Source organism: Caloenas nicobarica, chromosome Z, assembly GCF_036013445.1.
Source record: "Caloenas nicobarica isolate bCalNic1 chromosome Z, bCalNic1.hap1, whole genome shotgun sequence".
In the NCBI taxonomy this organism is placed as follows: domain Eukaryota; kingdom Metazoa; phylum Chordata; class Aves; order Columbiformes; family Columbidae; genus Caloenas; species Caloenas nicobarica.
This window is the reverse complement of record NC_088284.1, coordinates 12,158,427-12,171,626: the sequence shown is the minus strand read 5'-3', so window position 1 is coordinate 12,171,626 and position 13,200 is coordinate 12,158,427. Positions and strand designations below refer to the sequence as shown.

At 36.3% G+C, this 13,200-nt stretch overlaps 1 protein-coding gene across 1 annotated transcript in view; it reads right to left on the bottom strand.

Moving 5' to 3' along the window:
* Positions 1 to 13,200, bottom strand: part of LOC136002198 (histone-arginine methyltransferase CARM1-like) — a 54,296-nt gene that overhangs the window by 14,690 nt on the left and 26,406 nt on the right. The window contains exon 5 of the mRNA XM_065657040.1: positions 7,804 to 7,914. Within this exon, the coding sequence (XP_065513112.1) occupies positions 7,804 to 7,914 (111 nt within the window). The remainder of the gene's footprint in view (positions 1 to 7,803; positions 7,915 to 13,200) is intronic.

Below are 13,200 nucleotides of genomic sequence, written 5' to 3'. Positions count from 1 at the left end.
AGAATTTATATCTGAAATCTTAATTAGCATTGAACCCCCTATAGTGTAAACCAATTACCTCAGTCTGTTAATCACAATAAAATAGAAAGGTAGCATATTCTTCCTTTCTACATCAAAATTTCTAAAGACTGGGGCTCACTGGAGCAAACTGTAATTTATTGTAATGTATTGTGTGGAATCAGCAATTGACAGTACAAGTACTATTGTCCTGCAAGAGACAACTGTAATCAATATCTATAAGAAAAAATATCTAACAGAAAAAGGTGGATATTTCAGTTCAATACAGAAAATTATAAAGAAAGGGTCTTCATAATTCTCCAAATTTTTAAAAATACTATCTTAAGCGAGTTACATAGTCATGAAAAGATAAAGAAACTCAAGAGCTAAAAAGTTTGCATTGAGCAATGTCTAAGCATAAATGGAGCAAAGCATTATATTCACATAAACACATTCAAATGGGCCAGTACTTACAGCTAGGATACTGAACATTTATCTACTTCTATGTGCATACTGAACCTCAGAGCAAAACGTTTAATGAACAGAAGAAATTTACCTATAATTTTATGTCCAATACAGCAAGCTTTTAAGGAAAATAACAACCTTTTCAAAGCCTCTATATATCTACATATGGATGCGTATCCTATTCAGCTGTACTGTACTCAGACATATGGGGAAGTATCTAAACCTCTAATGTTTAAATAATGAGTAGAATCTGGATTCTTCTGACACAAACTTATAAAGAAGCAATTATTTCACAGTAACCTGAGGTACGCATTGATTTACAGATACACCAGGAAAAACAAGTATACACAATCCAGTAAGCAATAGAAAATACTCCCTCACAGATGTACTTGCCCTGGTATAATTGTAACATCAGTAGAAGTACATAATTACTTCAGCAAATCTTTTCCAAAACAGCCTGGGTCTTAGATAACAGTGATGAAACTTATTACTTGTTCTAACTAGAGAAAGACAGACTCATGTTGTTATTAGCTAATTCACTGAAATGTGAATATGCTAAAGCCGTTGGTACTGCTGGTACCCAACCCAGAATAATTTATAGAACAGACCAGAATATTTAATAAAGTCCTCCTAATTTCATGATCCTATATAAAATATTTGAATTATTTAACTTCCTTCAAACGAAGTGAAATGCTAGCCATTAAATACCTTCTCAACGCTCTGCAGTGGAGTTATAACACTTTTTTGCTTATAGCTAACCTAATAAATATAACATCTGTGTGAAGGACTTGCATGAAAGCTTGAATGAGTGATACAATTAATAATTTTCAGCCATAACCTGCAAATATAAACTACATGTTAATACGATAGTAAAACTAGAAAACAAAAAAACCAAACCAAAAACCACCGTGCACTAATATGCTATCAATTAGGTAAATATCATTGCTGCTTCTTTTACTGACAAGCGTTTGTTTCCGAGAACAGGTTGACAGATTTTATTCGAAAAGTCCTTTAGACCAGATAATACATGAGAAGACACATTATGTGATTTTATTTTGGAAATGAAATTAACATTTTGCTCACAGGTGAATTCTGAATCTAAAAATAACAAACTGTCGAATGACAGCTCAGCAGCAGCATGAATGTACAAAAGGCAAGAAGCCTAAATCATTTGAGACCCTCACAGACTGCAACATTACTCACATAGTTGGATAGAGGGCAGCAGAATATTACAATATCTCTATCACATCCAGTGGAGATGCTTATAGTATAAAAATTTTTACTTTTACTGGAAGTAGCATGGAGACATTTAGAAAAGGTTTTTCATTGCTATTCTGTATTATTATTATTGTTGTTGTTGTTGTTGTTATCACACAACTTTAAAAAATATTATCAATTTTTATTTGCTTTCTACCCTCAGATACTGCAAAACCAAAAAAAATTCAAAGGAACACTGTCAGTACTAATCCTTTCATTTAGAGTGTAGTATGACTTGGGAAAGCTAAAGTTCCTGTGCTTTTGGCCTTCTGAACCTTATCACAGATGGAAACTTCATTTTTAAAAGGAGTTTAGCTGATGTCGGGTTTTGGCCACAGAGCCTCAGAGAAGAGAAACCTCTGCTTATTCACACAAGATTCTTCTCAGTGTCCCACTAATATGCTCCAACAGTGGTGTGAATAATCAAGGCAATTTTGCATTGAAAAATTCTGATTAGTGGCTCTTTATCACAAGAACAGAAGCAAAAATCAACTAATTGAGAGTAAATATTGGAGAGCTACAGCCTCCCACAAATTCCATGCATCTCTTCTGTACAAGAGGAAGATTCTACAGAAGTAACAGAACCAATTTACAACAGATACAGAACACAAGTGTATTGTATCAAATGCACGTAAAATACTGTCAACGTCTACTCCCAGGCAATATTAGTCCAAAACTGAGCTTTAAAAATTAATTAATTAATTAATTATTTTGAAGACGTGATAAGCCAACAGCTACAAACTAACTCTTTGTCCCAACTACCCCCATCTTCTTCAAACTGACCTTATTTTTGACAGGATTTTAAAATTAATTCACCCTCTGCAGCACCTTCATGAATTGAGGGTTTTACACATAAGAAAGTTATTTCTGCCATCATTAATATGACTTTGCTGCTCAGGCAGGAATATCGGCCAAGCCATTTAGAAGACTTGCCTTAAAAAAACTATTTCTTAATTTCTTATACTGAAACTCCCAAGCCATATCTTCATTTTGACAGCTTGCTGTTTTTTCTCATCTAAATTGAAGGTTATTTTTTAAGTAACAGCAATTTTTGTACCTCTTAAAAAATCTTATGGGCAAATGACGAACAAGCAGCTAAGGGTGATGGCAGTAGAGCTTTTTGACTCAGTGCCTTTGGGAATCAGCAGCAAATCTGTGGCAAAAGGAGAAGAGGTATATCTGAGTGGGTGTGTTGACAATGTTTTCACCTCCCACACAGTATTTCATAAATTTCTAAAATCACCAAGTTATGAGGAACACAATATGTGTGAACAAAAGGAGTGAAGTACTTTCAATATTTCATAGCTTTACTAAGGAAAAAAATTTCCAGCCAGTATCTTACAATTTTTTCAATGAGTGAAATAAGTGTGTTGTTTTCAACAGCTGCATGCTCTCATGATTCTCCTGGATTTCAGGAGACTTTGAAAGCACAGCAAGATTACAGTGATGGAGGATAAAATTGATACTGTAAAACAGAACACAGTTAAATTTGTATCTGGTATATGCACTCACTTCAAATGAGTTGTGTCAGTCTGACACCACATGTGGTTTTATTGGTGTCTGGCTATTTTTTCCTTTACCTTTTTTGATGCAGCATTCATAAAAATCCAATGTTCAAAAGTCTTTGGTAAAACCAACCAAACAAACCACTACCACCAGATCAAAACTGATCTCTGTAATACATTCAGGTAAGCAGAAGCTTCTCACATATATCTCTCCTCATGAAAGATCCCGTTTTATATCCAGACACAGCTGATCTCTCACCCAGTGAAACAGAGACACAAAAAGATGCCCAACTGTTCTGCAAGCCTGATAATCAATGTCATGGATCACACAAAGCTATGAATAATTCAAGCCTTTTCCATATGACTTCCCCTAGAAATATCATGAAACACTATAAAATATCATTAAATGTTTTACATTTTGACACCGAGATCCAACCCAAATGAAAATAAAGAGTCTGTTTTCTCTGGAGACCAAACAAAACTCTGCAAAAATTCCTCATGGAACAAAAACAAAACTCTGAAAACAAAATAATTGACTCCCAAAGGAATCCCAAAGTTGCAAACAGATCAAAGTATTTCACACAGATTTAAAAGATAATCTGTGCAAGCACTGCTATATGAACTCTGCCAAAACAGTAAACAGCATGACAGCACTCTTAATACTGAAATAGAAATAGTCCAATGGCTTTCTATCTAATTGAGCAACTACATATTTTTTAGAGATGCTTAAGAACTACGTGTTTGAAAGTTCTTCTGTAATCAAACTTATTAACCTACTGAATGCCAGGTGATATGGAGAAAACATAACTTCTTCCTACTACATAGAAGACTCATGTAGGTGTAAATATACATATGTGTTAACAACATGCCTTTGTGCAACACTTCAAAAAACACAAACAAAAGTACAAAGTTAATTTGATATACACATTATCTGTGCATTTTTCAAAAATAAACAGCAAGAATGACAGATGACCCACCCAAGCCCCTGTGCAAAAATGTGACAGAGTCTTTAATTGGTTGTAATCATCAGTTGTCATAGGTAAGAGTACAGTTATGCACCTGCAAAAGAAAGTCAAATTAGTAGGTTTAGTTTATCAGGCAGCTTTATACAACTCCACCTGTAAGATTCTGCACTTCAGCAGCAGCTGCATTTATCCACGATCGTAAGTCACTTTCCCAACCTCACCTAATAGGAAGTCTCAGAAAGTAATTACACATCAGAAGTTCATGTGAACTGCCAAGCCTTTTAAATATAGAGGTAAACTAGGAGTCTGTGAATGACATGTTTATCCTACACTAGTTCCAAAGAACACAAGCAATAATAGAACGGTTTGGGTTGGAAGGGACCTTTAAAGGTCATCTAGTCTAACCTTCTGCTGTGGGCAGGGATGTCTTCTGATAGACCAGGTTGCTCAAAGCCCCAGCCAACTGGACCTCAAACACTTCCAGGAATGGGGCAGCCACAACTTCTCTGGGTAACATGTTCCAGTGCCTCACTACCCTAATCATAAAAAGATCTTCCTTAGGTCCAATCTAAACCTACCCTCTTTCCATTTAAACCAGTACTCTCTGTTCTGTCACCACAGGCTGTGATAAAAAGTCTGTCCCCATCTTTCTTACAGACCCCTTTTAAGTACTGAAAGGCCGCAATAAGGTCTCCCTGGAGCCTTCTCTTCTCCATGCTGAACAGCCCCAACTCTCTCAGCCTGTCCCCACAGCAGAGCTGTTCCAGCCCTCTGATCATTTCTGTGGCCTCCTCGGGATGTGCTTCAACAGGTCCATGTCTTTCCCATTCTGAGGACTCCAGAGCTGGACGCAGGACTCCAGGTGGGGTCTCACCAGAGCAGAGTAAAGGGGCAGAATCACCTCCTTTGACCTGCTGGCCACACTTCTTTTGATGCAGCCCAGGATATGGTTGGCTTTCTGGTTTGCAAGTGCACATTGTCCAGTTTTTCATCCACCAGTATCCTCAAGTCCTTCTCCACAGGGCTGCTCTCAATCCCTTCATTCCACAGTCCATACTGATATTGAGGATTGCCCCAACATTGCTGCAGGCCCTTGCACTTGGCCTTGTTGAACTTCATGAGGTCCTCACAGGCCCACCTCTGAAGCCTGTCAGGGTCCCTCTGCATGGCATCCTGTCCCTCAAGCATGCCAACAGCACCACCCTGCTTGGTTTCATTCTTTCAAAATAAACCCCCAACCATAAAGAGGTATTTACTGTAAATCCAAGAAATCTCTCAGTAAAAAGTATTACAGCATTAATTTGCATTGTTCAAATATTGTTTCCCTTCAGTCAGCAGTTCATTGTATTGCTTTAAAGTGTTTTGTATTAAAATGGAAAGAAAAAAAAGTAATGACTCATTAATCTCACATTCAACATTACCACACATATCTGAAACAGAAGAAAAACATAATAAATCCATATACAAATGAGATAACAAATAGATGGAAAGTAATGCTTTTCTCATAATCCAGATACTTGATAAACCATACTAATGAAATCCCACTGTCCAATATTAAGAGATAACAAATATATACCTAAGGCTAAGCATCTTTATACTGAATAAACTTAAATTCTTAAAATATACTATGCATTAATAGATCAGCTGATCTGCAATACAGTTCATGAAGAAATTATGACTATATGACTATTATATATGATTATTATATTTCTTATGAAAACTTGAATCCCGTTTGGGGAAGAAGGAGAAGGAAATGACAAAAAATCTATGAATTATCAAACAGACTCTGACAGTATTCCCCAGTATCTACAACCGCTTAAGGCTTTTTACTTCTCAAAAAAATACACAATATTTGATACACTGCAGATGGAGCATGTGCTGTTTCACAACTAGTGATTTTGCTTACTTCTGACTGGAGTCAAGTTCAAAGCTGTGTCCAAAAGGTAAAAAAAAACATATACATTATACTCCCTGCTACACATTATACTACTACTAGGAAAAGCAAATCGTCTTTTTGTCTTTTTATTATGGTTTCATAAATAAAACTTTTGTCTATCATGAAACAAATATATTGTTCAAAATCATATCTGTCTTCAAAACCCTGTGTGAAATATGAACCACCCTTCACTCTTGCCTTTGAGAGATACCTTCTGTATATTAACACTTTCAATACTTTTGATAAATCTGACAAAATGACAGATATCAGGAAAAAATAGTCTTTAATTACAAATAAACTTTCTAATTATTCAAATTATAATAAGAGTATATGTTCTTTCAGAACATACATGCTAAGTTGGGCTCGTAAATTCTTGCCAATTCCAAAAGTAAAACGCACATAATAAGAAAACATTCGTCAATAGCAACACAAATGAGGTGAAAATGGAAAATGCTTGTATGAAATAACACCTTTCCTCAATACATAAGTTAATGCAAAATGCATATGGGAAGATTGTGGAGTCCTGTATTTACACTAGAATGAAAACCACCACAAATTTATACGTTAATAACTACTTCTATCTGAAGAGAAATATAATATCCACATTTTCTTATTTAAGACCTAAACAGGTCTCCATTTCCAATAGCAATGCATTTCCTTCACAGTGTTACAGTCAGCAATGGGTGTTGGCCAGGCTTCACCAAGAGCAAGGCTGGATTGCTGCATCAGGACATGAGGGAGCTTTCACTGAACTGCTGCATGCTGTGGGCTTAGAGAACTATGAACTCCCAAAGTTGCTCATGAACATTTATATTATGGATCAGTAAAGCAAAAAGAAAAATAAACATCTAGATACTGCAAACTTTTTCTAGGTATGGGATGAAAAATCCTCCACTTCACCACTCTTCACGCTCTTCCACATTAAAACTATTTTTAAAACTCAGCTAGAGGTGATCAGTGTAAACAAAATTTGTAACAATAATGCTCACACTTCTCCCCACACATTCTGATGTTCCCCTAAATAAGTAGAGACTGTGAGAAAAAACACTGAGATTTTTGCTCTCGCTGCTTTTTAGAATTAGCACATTTTAGGAAGTGAACGTCTCTCCTTCTTCTCCTTCTCCTTCTCCTTCTCCTTCTCCTCCTTCAAGTTACCAATATCACTATGAAAACTTTTTTTTTAAAATCATATTAGAATGCTTAGAAAAAACAATATCTAAAAAAATTAAGTGCATTCTTTGGACATGTCCTTTCTAAACCCTAAGAACACAGTTCCGTAAGAAGGATGAGAGATCTAACTGATCACTCTTAGCGGGAAACTAAGTCAACTGTTTGATCACACAGATGTCCAAGAGTCTTAGGTAAAAAACACCAAAATGTTTTTGCACAGAACCCATGAAAACAACATCTGGTTTAATTTTTTTTTTCCCTTCTGAAAGTAAAAAGTTTAATCACAGTTACGAGACTTCACCTTTTTTCACAGAAACAGCAATCATATGCTTTATTTATTTCACATCTTAGAACATGTAGAGCACCTTCAGCAATTACCTTCCAAAAAGTGTTTGCCCGTTAGAGACCTTACTTCTTAGGAAAATCAAATGGAAGCCTTTTCCAGGCACAGTTCTAACATTTTCACTCTACACCATTCTGACACTTGGCTCAGGTGAAAAACACTTACCTCCGCATATTTTGCCACTGAACTGGCTTCAACTGCATAGACTTTTCTAGCTCCAGCCTGCACTGCAAAAAATGAAAGGATTCCTGACCCGCAGCCAACATCTAGGACCACCTTGAAAACAAGAGGTAGACCAAAAGAAACAAAATAATCAAAAAGTCACTTCCTGACACCTCTCTTAAGTGACTAAATTTTCACAGCTGTACCCTGCATTTGGTAAGACTGGCATTATGTAAAAATATTACTAATTTCACTTCAAAAAGTGAAAAAGCTTCTTAATGAAGAGTTTTAATGCCTTTACTATTTATTTTAGCAGCAACAGCATATATTTAAAAGATCGTGTATTATTTTTATGTGTAAATACATCATTATGGTTCGGTGGAAATAGATTTTTGTAACGAAATTCCTTTACGAGAAAAAAATGAAAAACAAGTGCAGTCTGAATACACTGGGAAAGAAGGGAAGATGTGAAAATAATAATTCTTTGAAGGACCAGCAGAGGTCTGGGAAAGGCCGTTTTTAAGAAGACATTTGGGGGTCTCTCCAGTTTTGATTTCCTCAGCACACAACACACACGGACACTTGCAGTCTAATGGAGGTCCACCAAGATAATCAGGTGAGTGAAGGACATGACATATGAAGAGAGGCTTGAGAGCGATCAGTTTGTCTAGTTTTAACAAGAGGAGGCAGGCTAATGGAAGAGCTTACTACTGTCTTCATCTGCCTAATAGGAGCTCAGAGAAAACTGAGACAGTCTCTTCTTGAAGAAGACACACAGTGATAGGACAAGAGGCAACAGACAAGTCATTACACAAGAAATTCCAACAGATATAGTAAAACTTTTCACTGTACGGGTTGTCAGACACTGGAACAGGTTGCCTACAGAGTCTGTGGCATCTCTATCCTTAGATTCATTCAAAATGTAACTGGATAGACCTTAAGCAATCTGGTCTAGTTGGCCTTGCTTTCAGTAGAGGTTTGGACTAGAGATGTCCAAAGGTTCTTTCTGACCTAAATTACTTCAATTAATTGAAATTGTAATAGCATACCTTGCTCTCCAAGTGGCACTGCTGTTATTGCTGGCATCTCCTACAGAAAGCTTTGCTCTCTGTAGACAGGAAAAGCATCCTAACAGAGCTGTAGGAGCAGTTATTTCATGCTGTGAAATAACAATACATGGTACTAGTATGTGTTTTCCTGAAAAGCAGAATTTTAAACAGATAGTTGGGTGATGATAATGCATGCACATTGAGAGGAAAGGTGGTAGACTGTATGTACTTCAGTATTTATTTTGAAATGTGAATGCAGCTACTTCACTGATTATCAGAGATCAGAGTCAGGAACAACCTATACTCTGCCCTCCTGTCCAAAGTGCTGTACTGCTCCTGCTTTCACCTACATAGATGAATAACTTTCTTAATGTGAATTTAACGGGAATTACTCACATGTACAAACATGTTTGTATACTTGAGTACTTGTGTGATTAGAGTCCTGAAAAGCACTTTTGAATAGAAAGGTTGGAGGCAGAGGTCAAACAAGGAAGAGCAACAACAGAGAGAACACACAAAACCAAAAGCAAAAATGTCATATATCAACAATGACATTTTTCATTCAAAATTACTATATATCAGCAAGATTATATGAATAAAAAAAATATATACACACTTTTTTTTAGCATTTGCCTTTGGCTACACGATGTGAATAGTTAATTTGTGTGATCCTTCATTCAGGATCATTGCAGATATTCTAATTCTAGTTGCTTTACTTTTAAGTAAACTATTCATAAATAGACTACAAATGAAAAATTCAAAATGCTCAAGTATAGACTTGTCAGCCTTTACTCAGTTTGAAACAGCATTATACATTGCTACTGTAAAATTTATTTATGAGCCTTTTTTTCTAGGATAACTAATGAAAACACTTTGAACTCTCCCTTTTGCCTCTATAACAGTTCAAAATCTAAGACAAAGTTTTACTAAAAAAGTTAGTGAAAGCTCTAAGATGACTTATTCCAAGAGAAAATATAAAGGAGTATTTGTGGGTAAGAATTACCATATTAATGTGAAGAATCGCGCCTCAGATACATTAGAATCTGAATGAGTTCTCCTTATTCTTTTAAGCTTCTATAGATATAAATGGTCAATCCATGCACTACTCCCAGTTGTCCTAAAGTAGTTTACCTCTGACAGACAGTATTTGAATTTATCACCAAGATCCCTCTCAAAGACTCCAGAATTCATTTTGTCCAGCACAAGTTAGAAAACCTGGTTTTTTTTCAAAAACAAAGCTGAGAGTAAGAAAAAAAATACTTTATCACCTGATATCCCTTCACTATACGCAATAATAGTTGTATAATAAATCACTATAGAATTTAGGGAAGTAGGTAGCAAAGGTGAAGAAATGTATTGGGGGGATGCAGAGTAGGTAGGAAAAAAGATAAATAGCAATTGAATAAAACTTTTTCCAATAAAAATAATTATGTCCCTTTTGCCTTTTTTATCTCCTCACTGCCATTATTAAATGTTTCTGCCTGCCTTATAGTTTCTTTATGCAGGATAAATAAAGTTGTCATGTTACCAACAGATCAAGTCTCAGCACAATGGGTTTCTCACATTTTCATGGGAAAGCATTTTGCTACAACATAGGAAGTTCAGTTTTTTCAGCTACATTTATTCTGAAAATTGCCATTTCTCAACAGAACCAGGAAAAGGAGAGATAATTTTCCAGGTGGGTGGTCAACACCACCCAGCCTGTAATAGTCTTACTATTAGATATGCTGAAGAGAAGCCAAAGCACCTCCAACATTTGGGAAAATAAACAAACCAAGAGCTAAGGCAAGCAAGCTGTACTGCTACACAGCAGCAAGATTTCCTACAGAGGCAAAGAGTATGCAAAACCTCAGTTCCTTACTGCAGGCACAAAAAATTGGAATGGATATGTCATCTACAGAGATAAATCTGCCTTTCGCATTATGGCATTGGAGCATCCTATTTGGCAAAAGCCAATGGCAAATCAAATCCTCTCTTTGCTGTTGCTTTCCCCATATATTCAAGTTACCTATTCCACTACAAAATATAATCCATTAATGATACAGTAGCTCCACTTGCCCAGCTGGTATCATCCAATACCACATGCTTTGGGGTTTGATTCTGTTTAGACTGGATATTAGGAAAAACTTCTTCATGTAAAAGGTTGTCAGCCATTGGAACAGGCTGCCCAGGGAAGTGGTTGAGTCACCATCCCTGGAGGTGTTTAAAAGATGTGTAGATGAGGTTCTTGTAGACATAGTTTAGTGGTGGACTTGGCAGCGCTAGGTCAATGGTTGGACTCAATGACCTTAAAGGTCTTTTCCAACCAAAAGGATTCTATGATGCTCATAGCAAACTGGAGCAGCCCTGTGCACGGTACTAGTTTACTAACCTTATCAAATTAAATAAGAGAGGATTGTCTCAGGTCTGAAAGAAATTACAGAGACTGACACCTATTTGTTTCATTTCTATAAAGGTTTGATTCACTTCTATGACAGTAAATAGTTACATGTAGTTCTGAAAGAAGCACAGTTCACCTAAGTTGCATGGCAAAGAAAAATTATCAGCTGCACTTGGATTTATTACTAAACTTAACAGTTAAAACATAACGATCTTAAAACAATGCAGATAAATTTCACATTTATGACTCTCCTCACTTTGGCCATAAATATGCTACACATTTAAAGAAAAACATTTTGTTTGGTATTTGCTTATATGTTATCAAAGACTATTTTCTGCAATGTAATAAAGCCATTTGTGCTGGCACGAGCTGAAGTCGGAAGCTCCTTTTAAAAGGAATTGCACACAGAAAGATAAGAGAAAGGAAGGGGAAAGGAGAAAAGACAAAAAAAATGACAACAGCGTGAAAAATACTTGCAGCTTCATTGTCTCCATTGTTTTTGTTTGCAGTGTGATGGACAAACATCATAAACAGAGCTCACATGGTCTCAGCTGACATTTTGAGACCTAGAAAACATTTCTGCTAGGCTGCTGCTTACAAACAGAAGGTCACATGTAGTCCACTTTTTTGCTGTTTTTTATTAATTTGTTAAGAGAAGTGAGCAGTGTCATAGCAAGATATGCAGATGACACAGCATCCAGTGGTTAAAGAGCAGAGTGAGCTAGTGAAGGTAGTCCACTGAAGAACTCAGTGCTGATTAATATAACTTTGTGGAAAATCTTAACTGTTCATGTGCAATCCAAGTCCTAAATGAATCACCATCATCCGCAACAACAACAAAGAACCTAGACAGCATTTTGAATTGTTTGGTGAAAATCAATGCTCAATGGACAGATGCAGTCCCAGGAGAAAAAGTCAAGAATTATGAGAAGTACAATAATGAATAACTAGGAAGTTAGAATTCTGCAATATAAATCAATTGTATGGAATTGTCTACACTACCATGCATAACTGCTGACAATTCTGCTCGGAACAGGCGCTGCAGAATTAATGGTGACACTGAGAAATATGGCAAGGATGACAAAAGGGCATGTGCAATTCCTTCACACAGAAGACAACAGAGAAGACCACGAACACTGACCTCAGAAGTGAGACTACATAAGGAGAGACAACAAAAAATGACACAATGGAGAAATGATATAAAGAAAATTAGAACTTCAATCCTCCTTTGCCTCACAACATAAGAGCAAAATGACAGAATTAGAAAGCTGATAAATTAAAAATCTTACTAAAGGATATACTTTTCTGAACAACATGTGATTACACTACAGAATTTGTTGCTGTATTAAGGGTGGAATCAGAGAAGAGTGTGCATGGGGACTGGTGTCCTGGAGAGGGTCAGAAAGTCTCTAGCTAGTGTAACTGATTGAAGTAGGAAAAAAAAGAAACGTAAAATATACTAGGTCTATGCTTTGCATTTCAAGAGGCCTAAAAAGTGAAAGCAGAAAATTACTTCATCTGTGGCTGGGAGGCAGATTATCCCAGATCTCCTCAGTGTAAGTTTTCTTTTGTCTTTTGCTGAAGTATCTGATTTAGACAACGTGAGAGGGAGAGAACTAGATAAAGAAGTAACAAACATCATTATATTCATTACGGTAGTCTTCAAGATCTATATACATATTTTGGAGATGAATTTTGCATCTGAAGCTGTAAGTTTCTGCATTGTTTCCAAATCTTTGCCTTCTACAAACGGAGTCACACCAGCCACTTATGTGCCTGTTAAGTTTGTAATGACTGTGAGGTGCAAAAACATTTAGTGTAGACCTCCATGAATGAGATATAAACTAGAATACATTTGCAGGTATTTGCAAGAGACTATATGGCACAACAGCAAATACACAGTAAACAGTTACGGAAATTAATATTGTATATGAACTCCAAGATGCCAAATGTTATGATAACAGCCCAAAA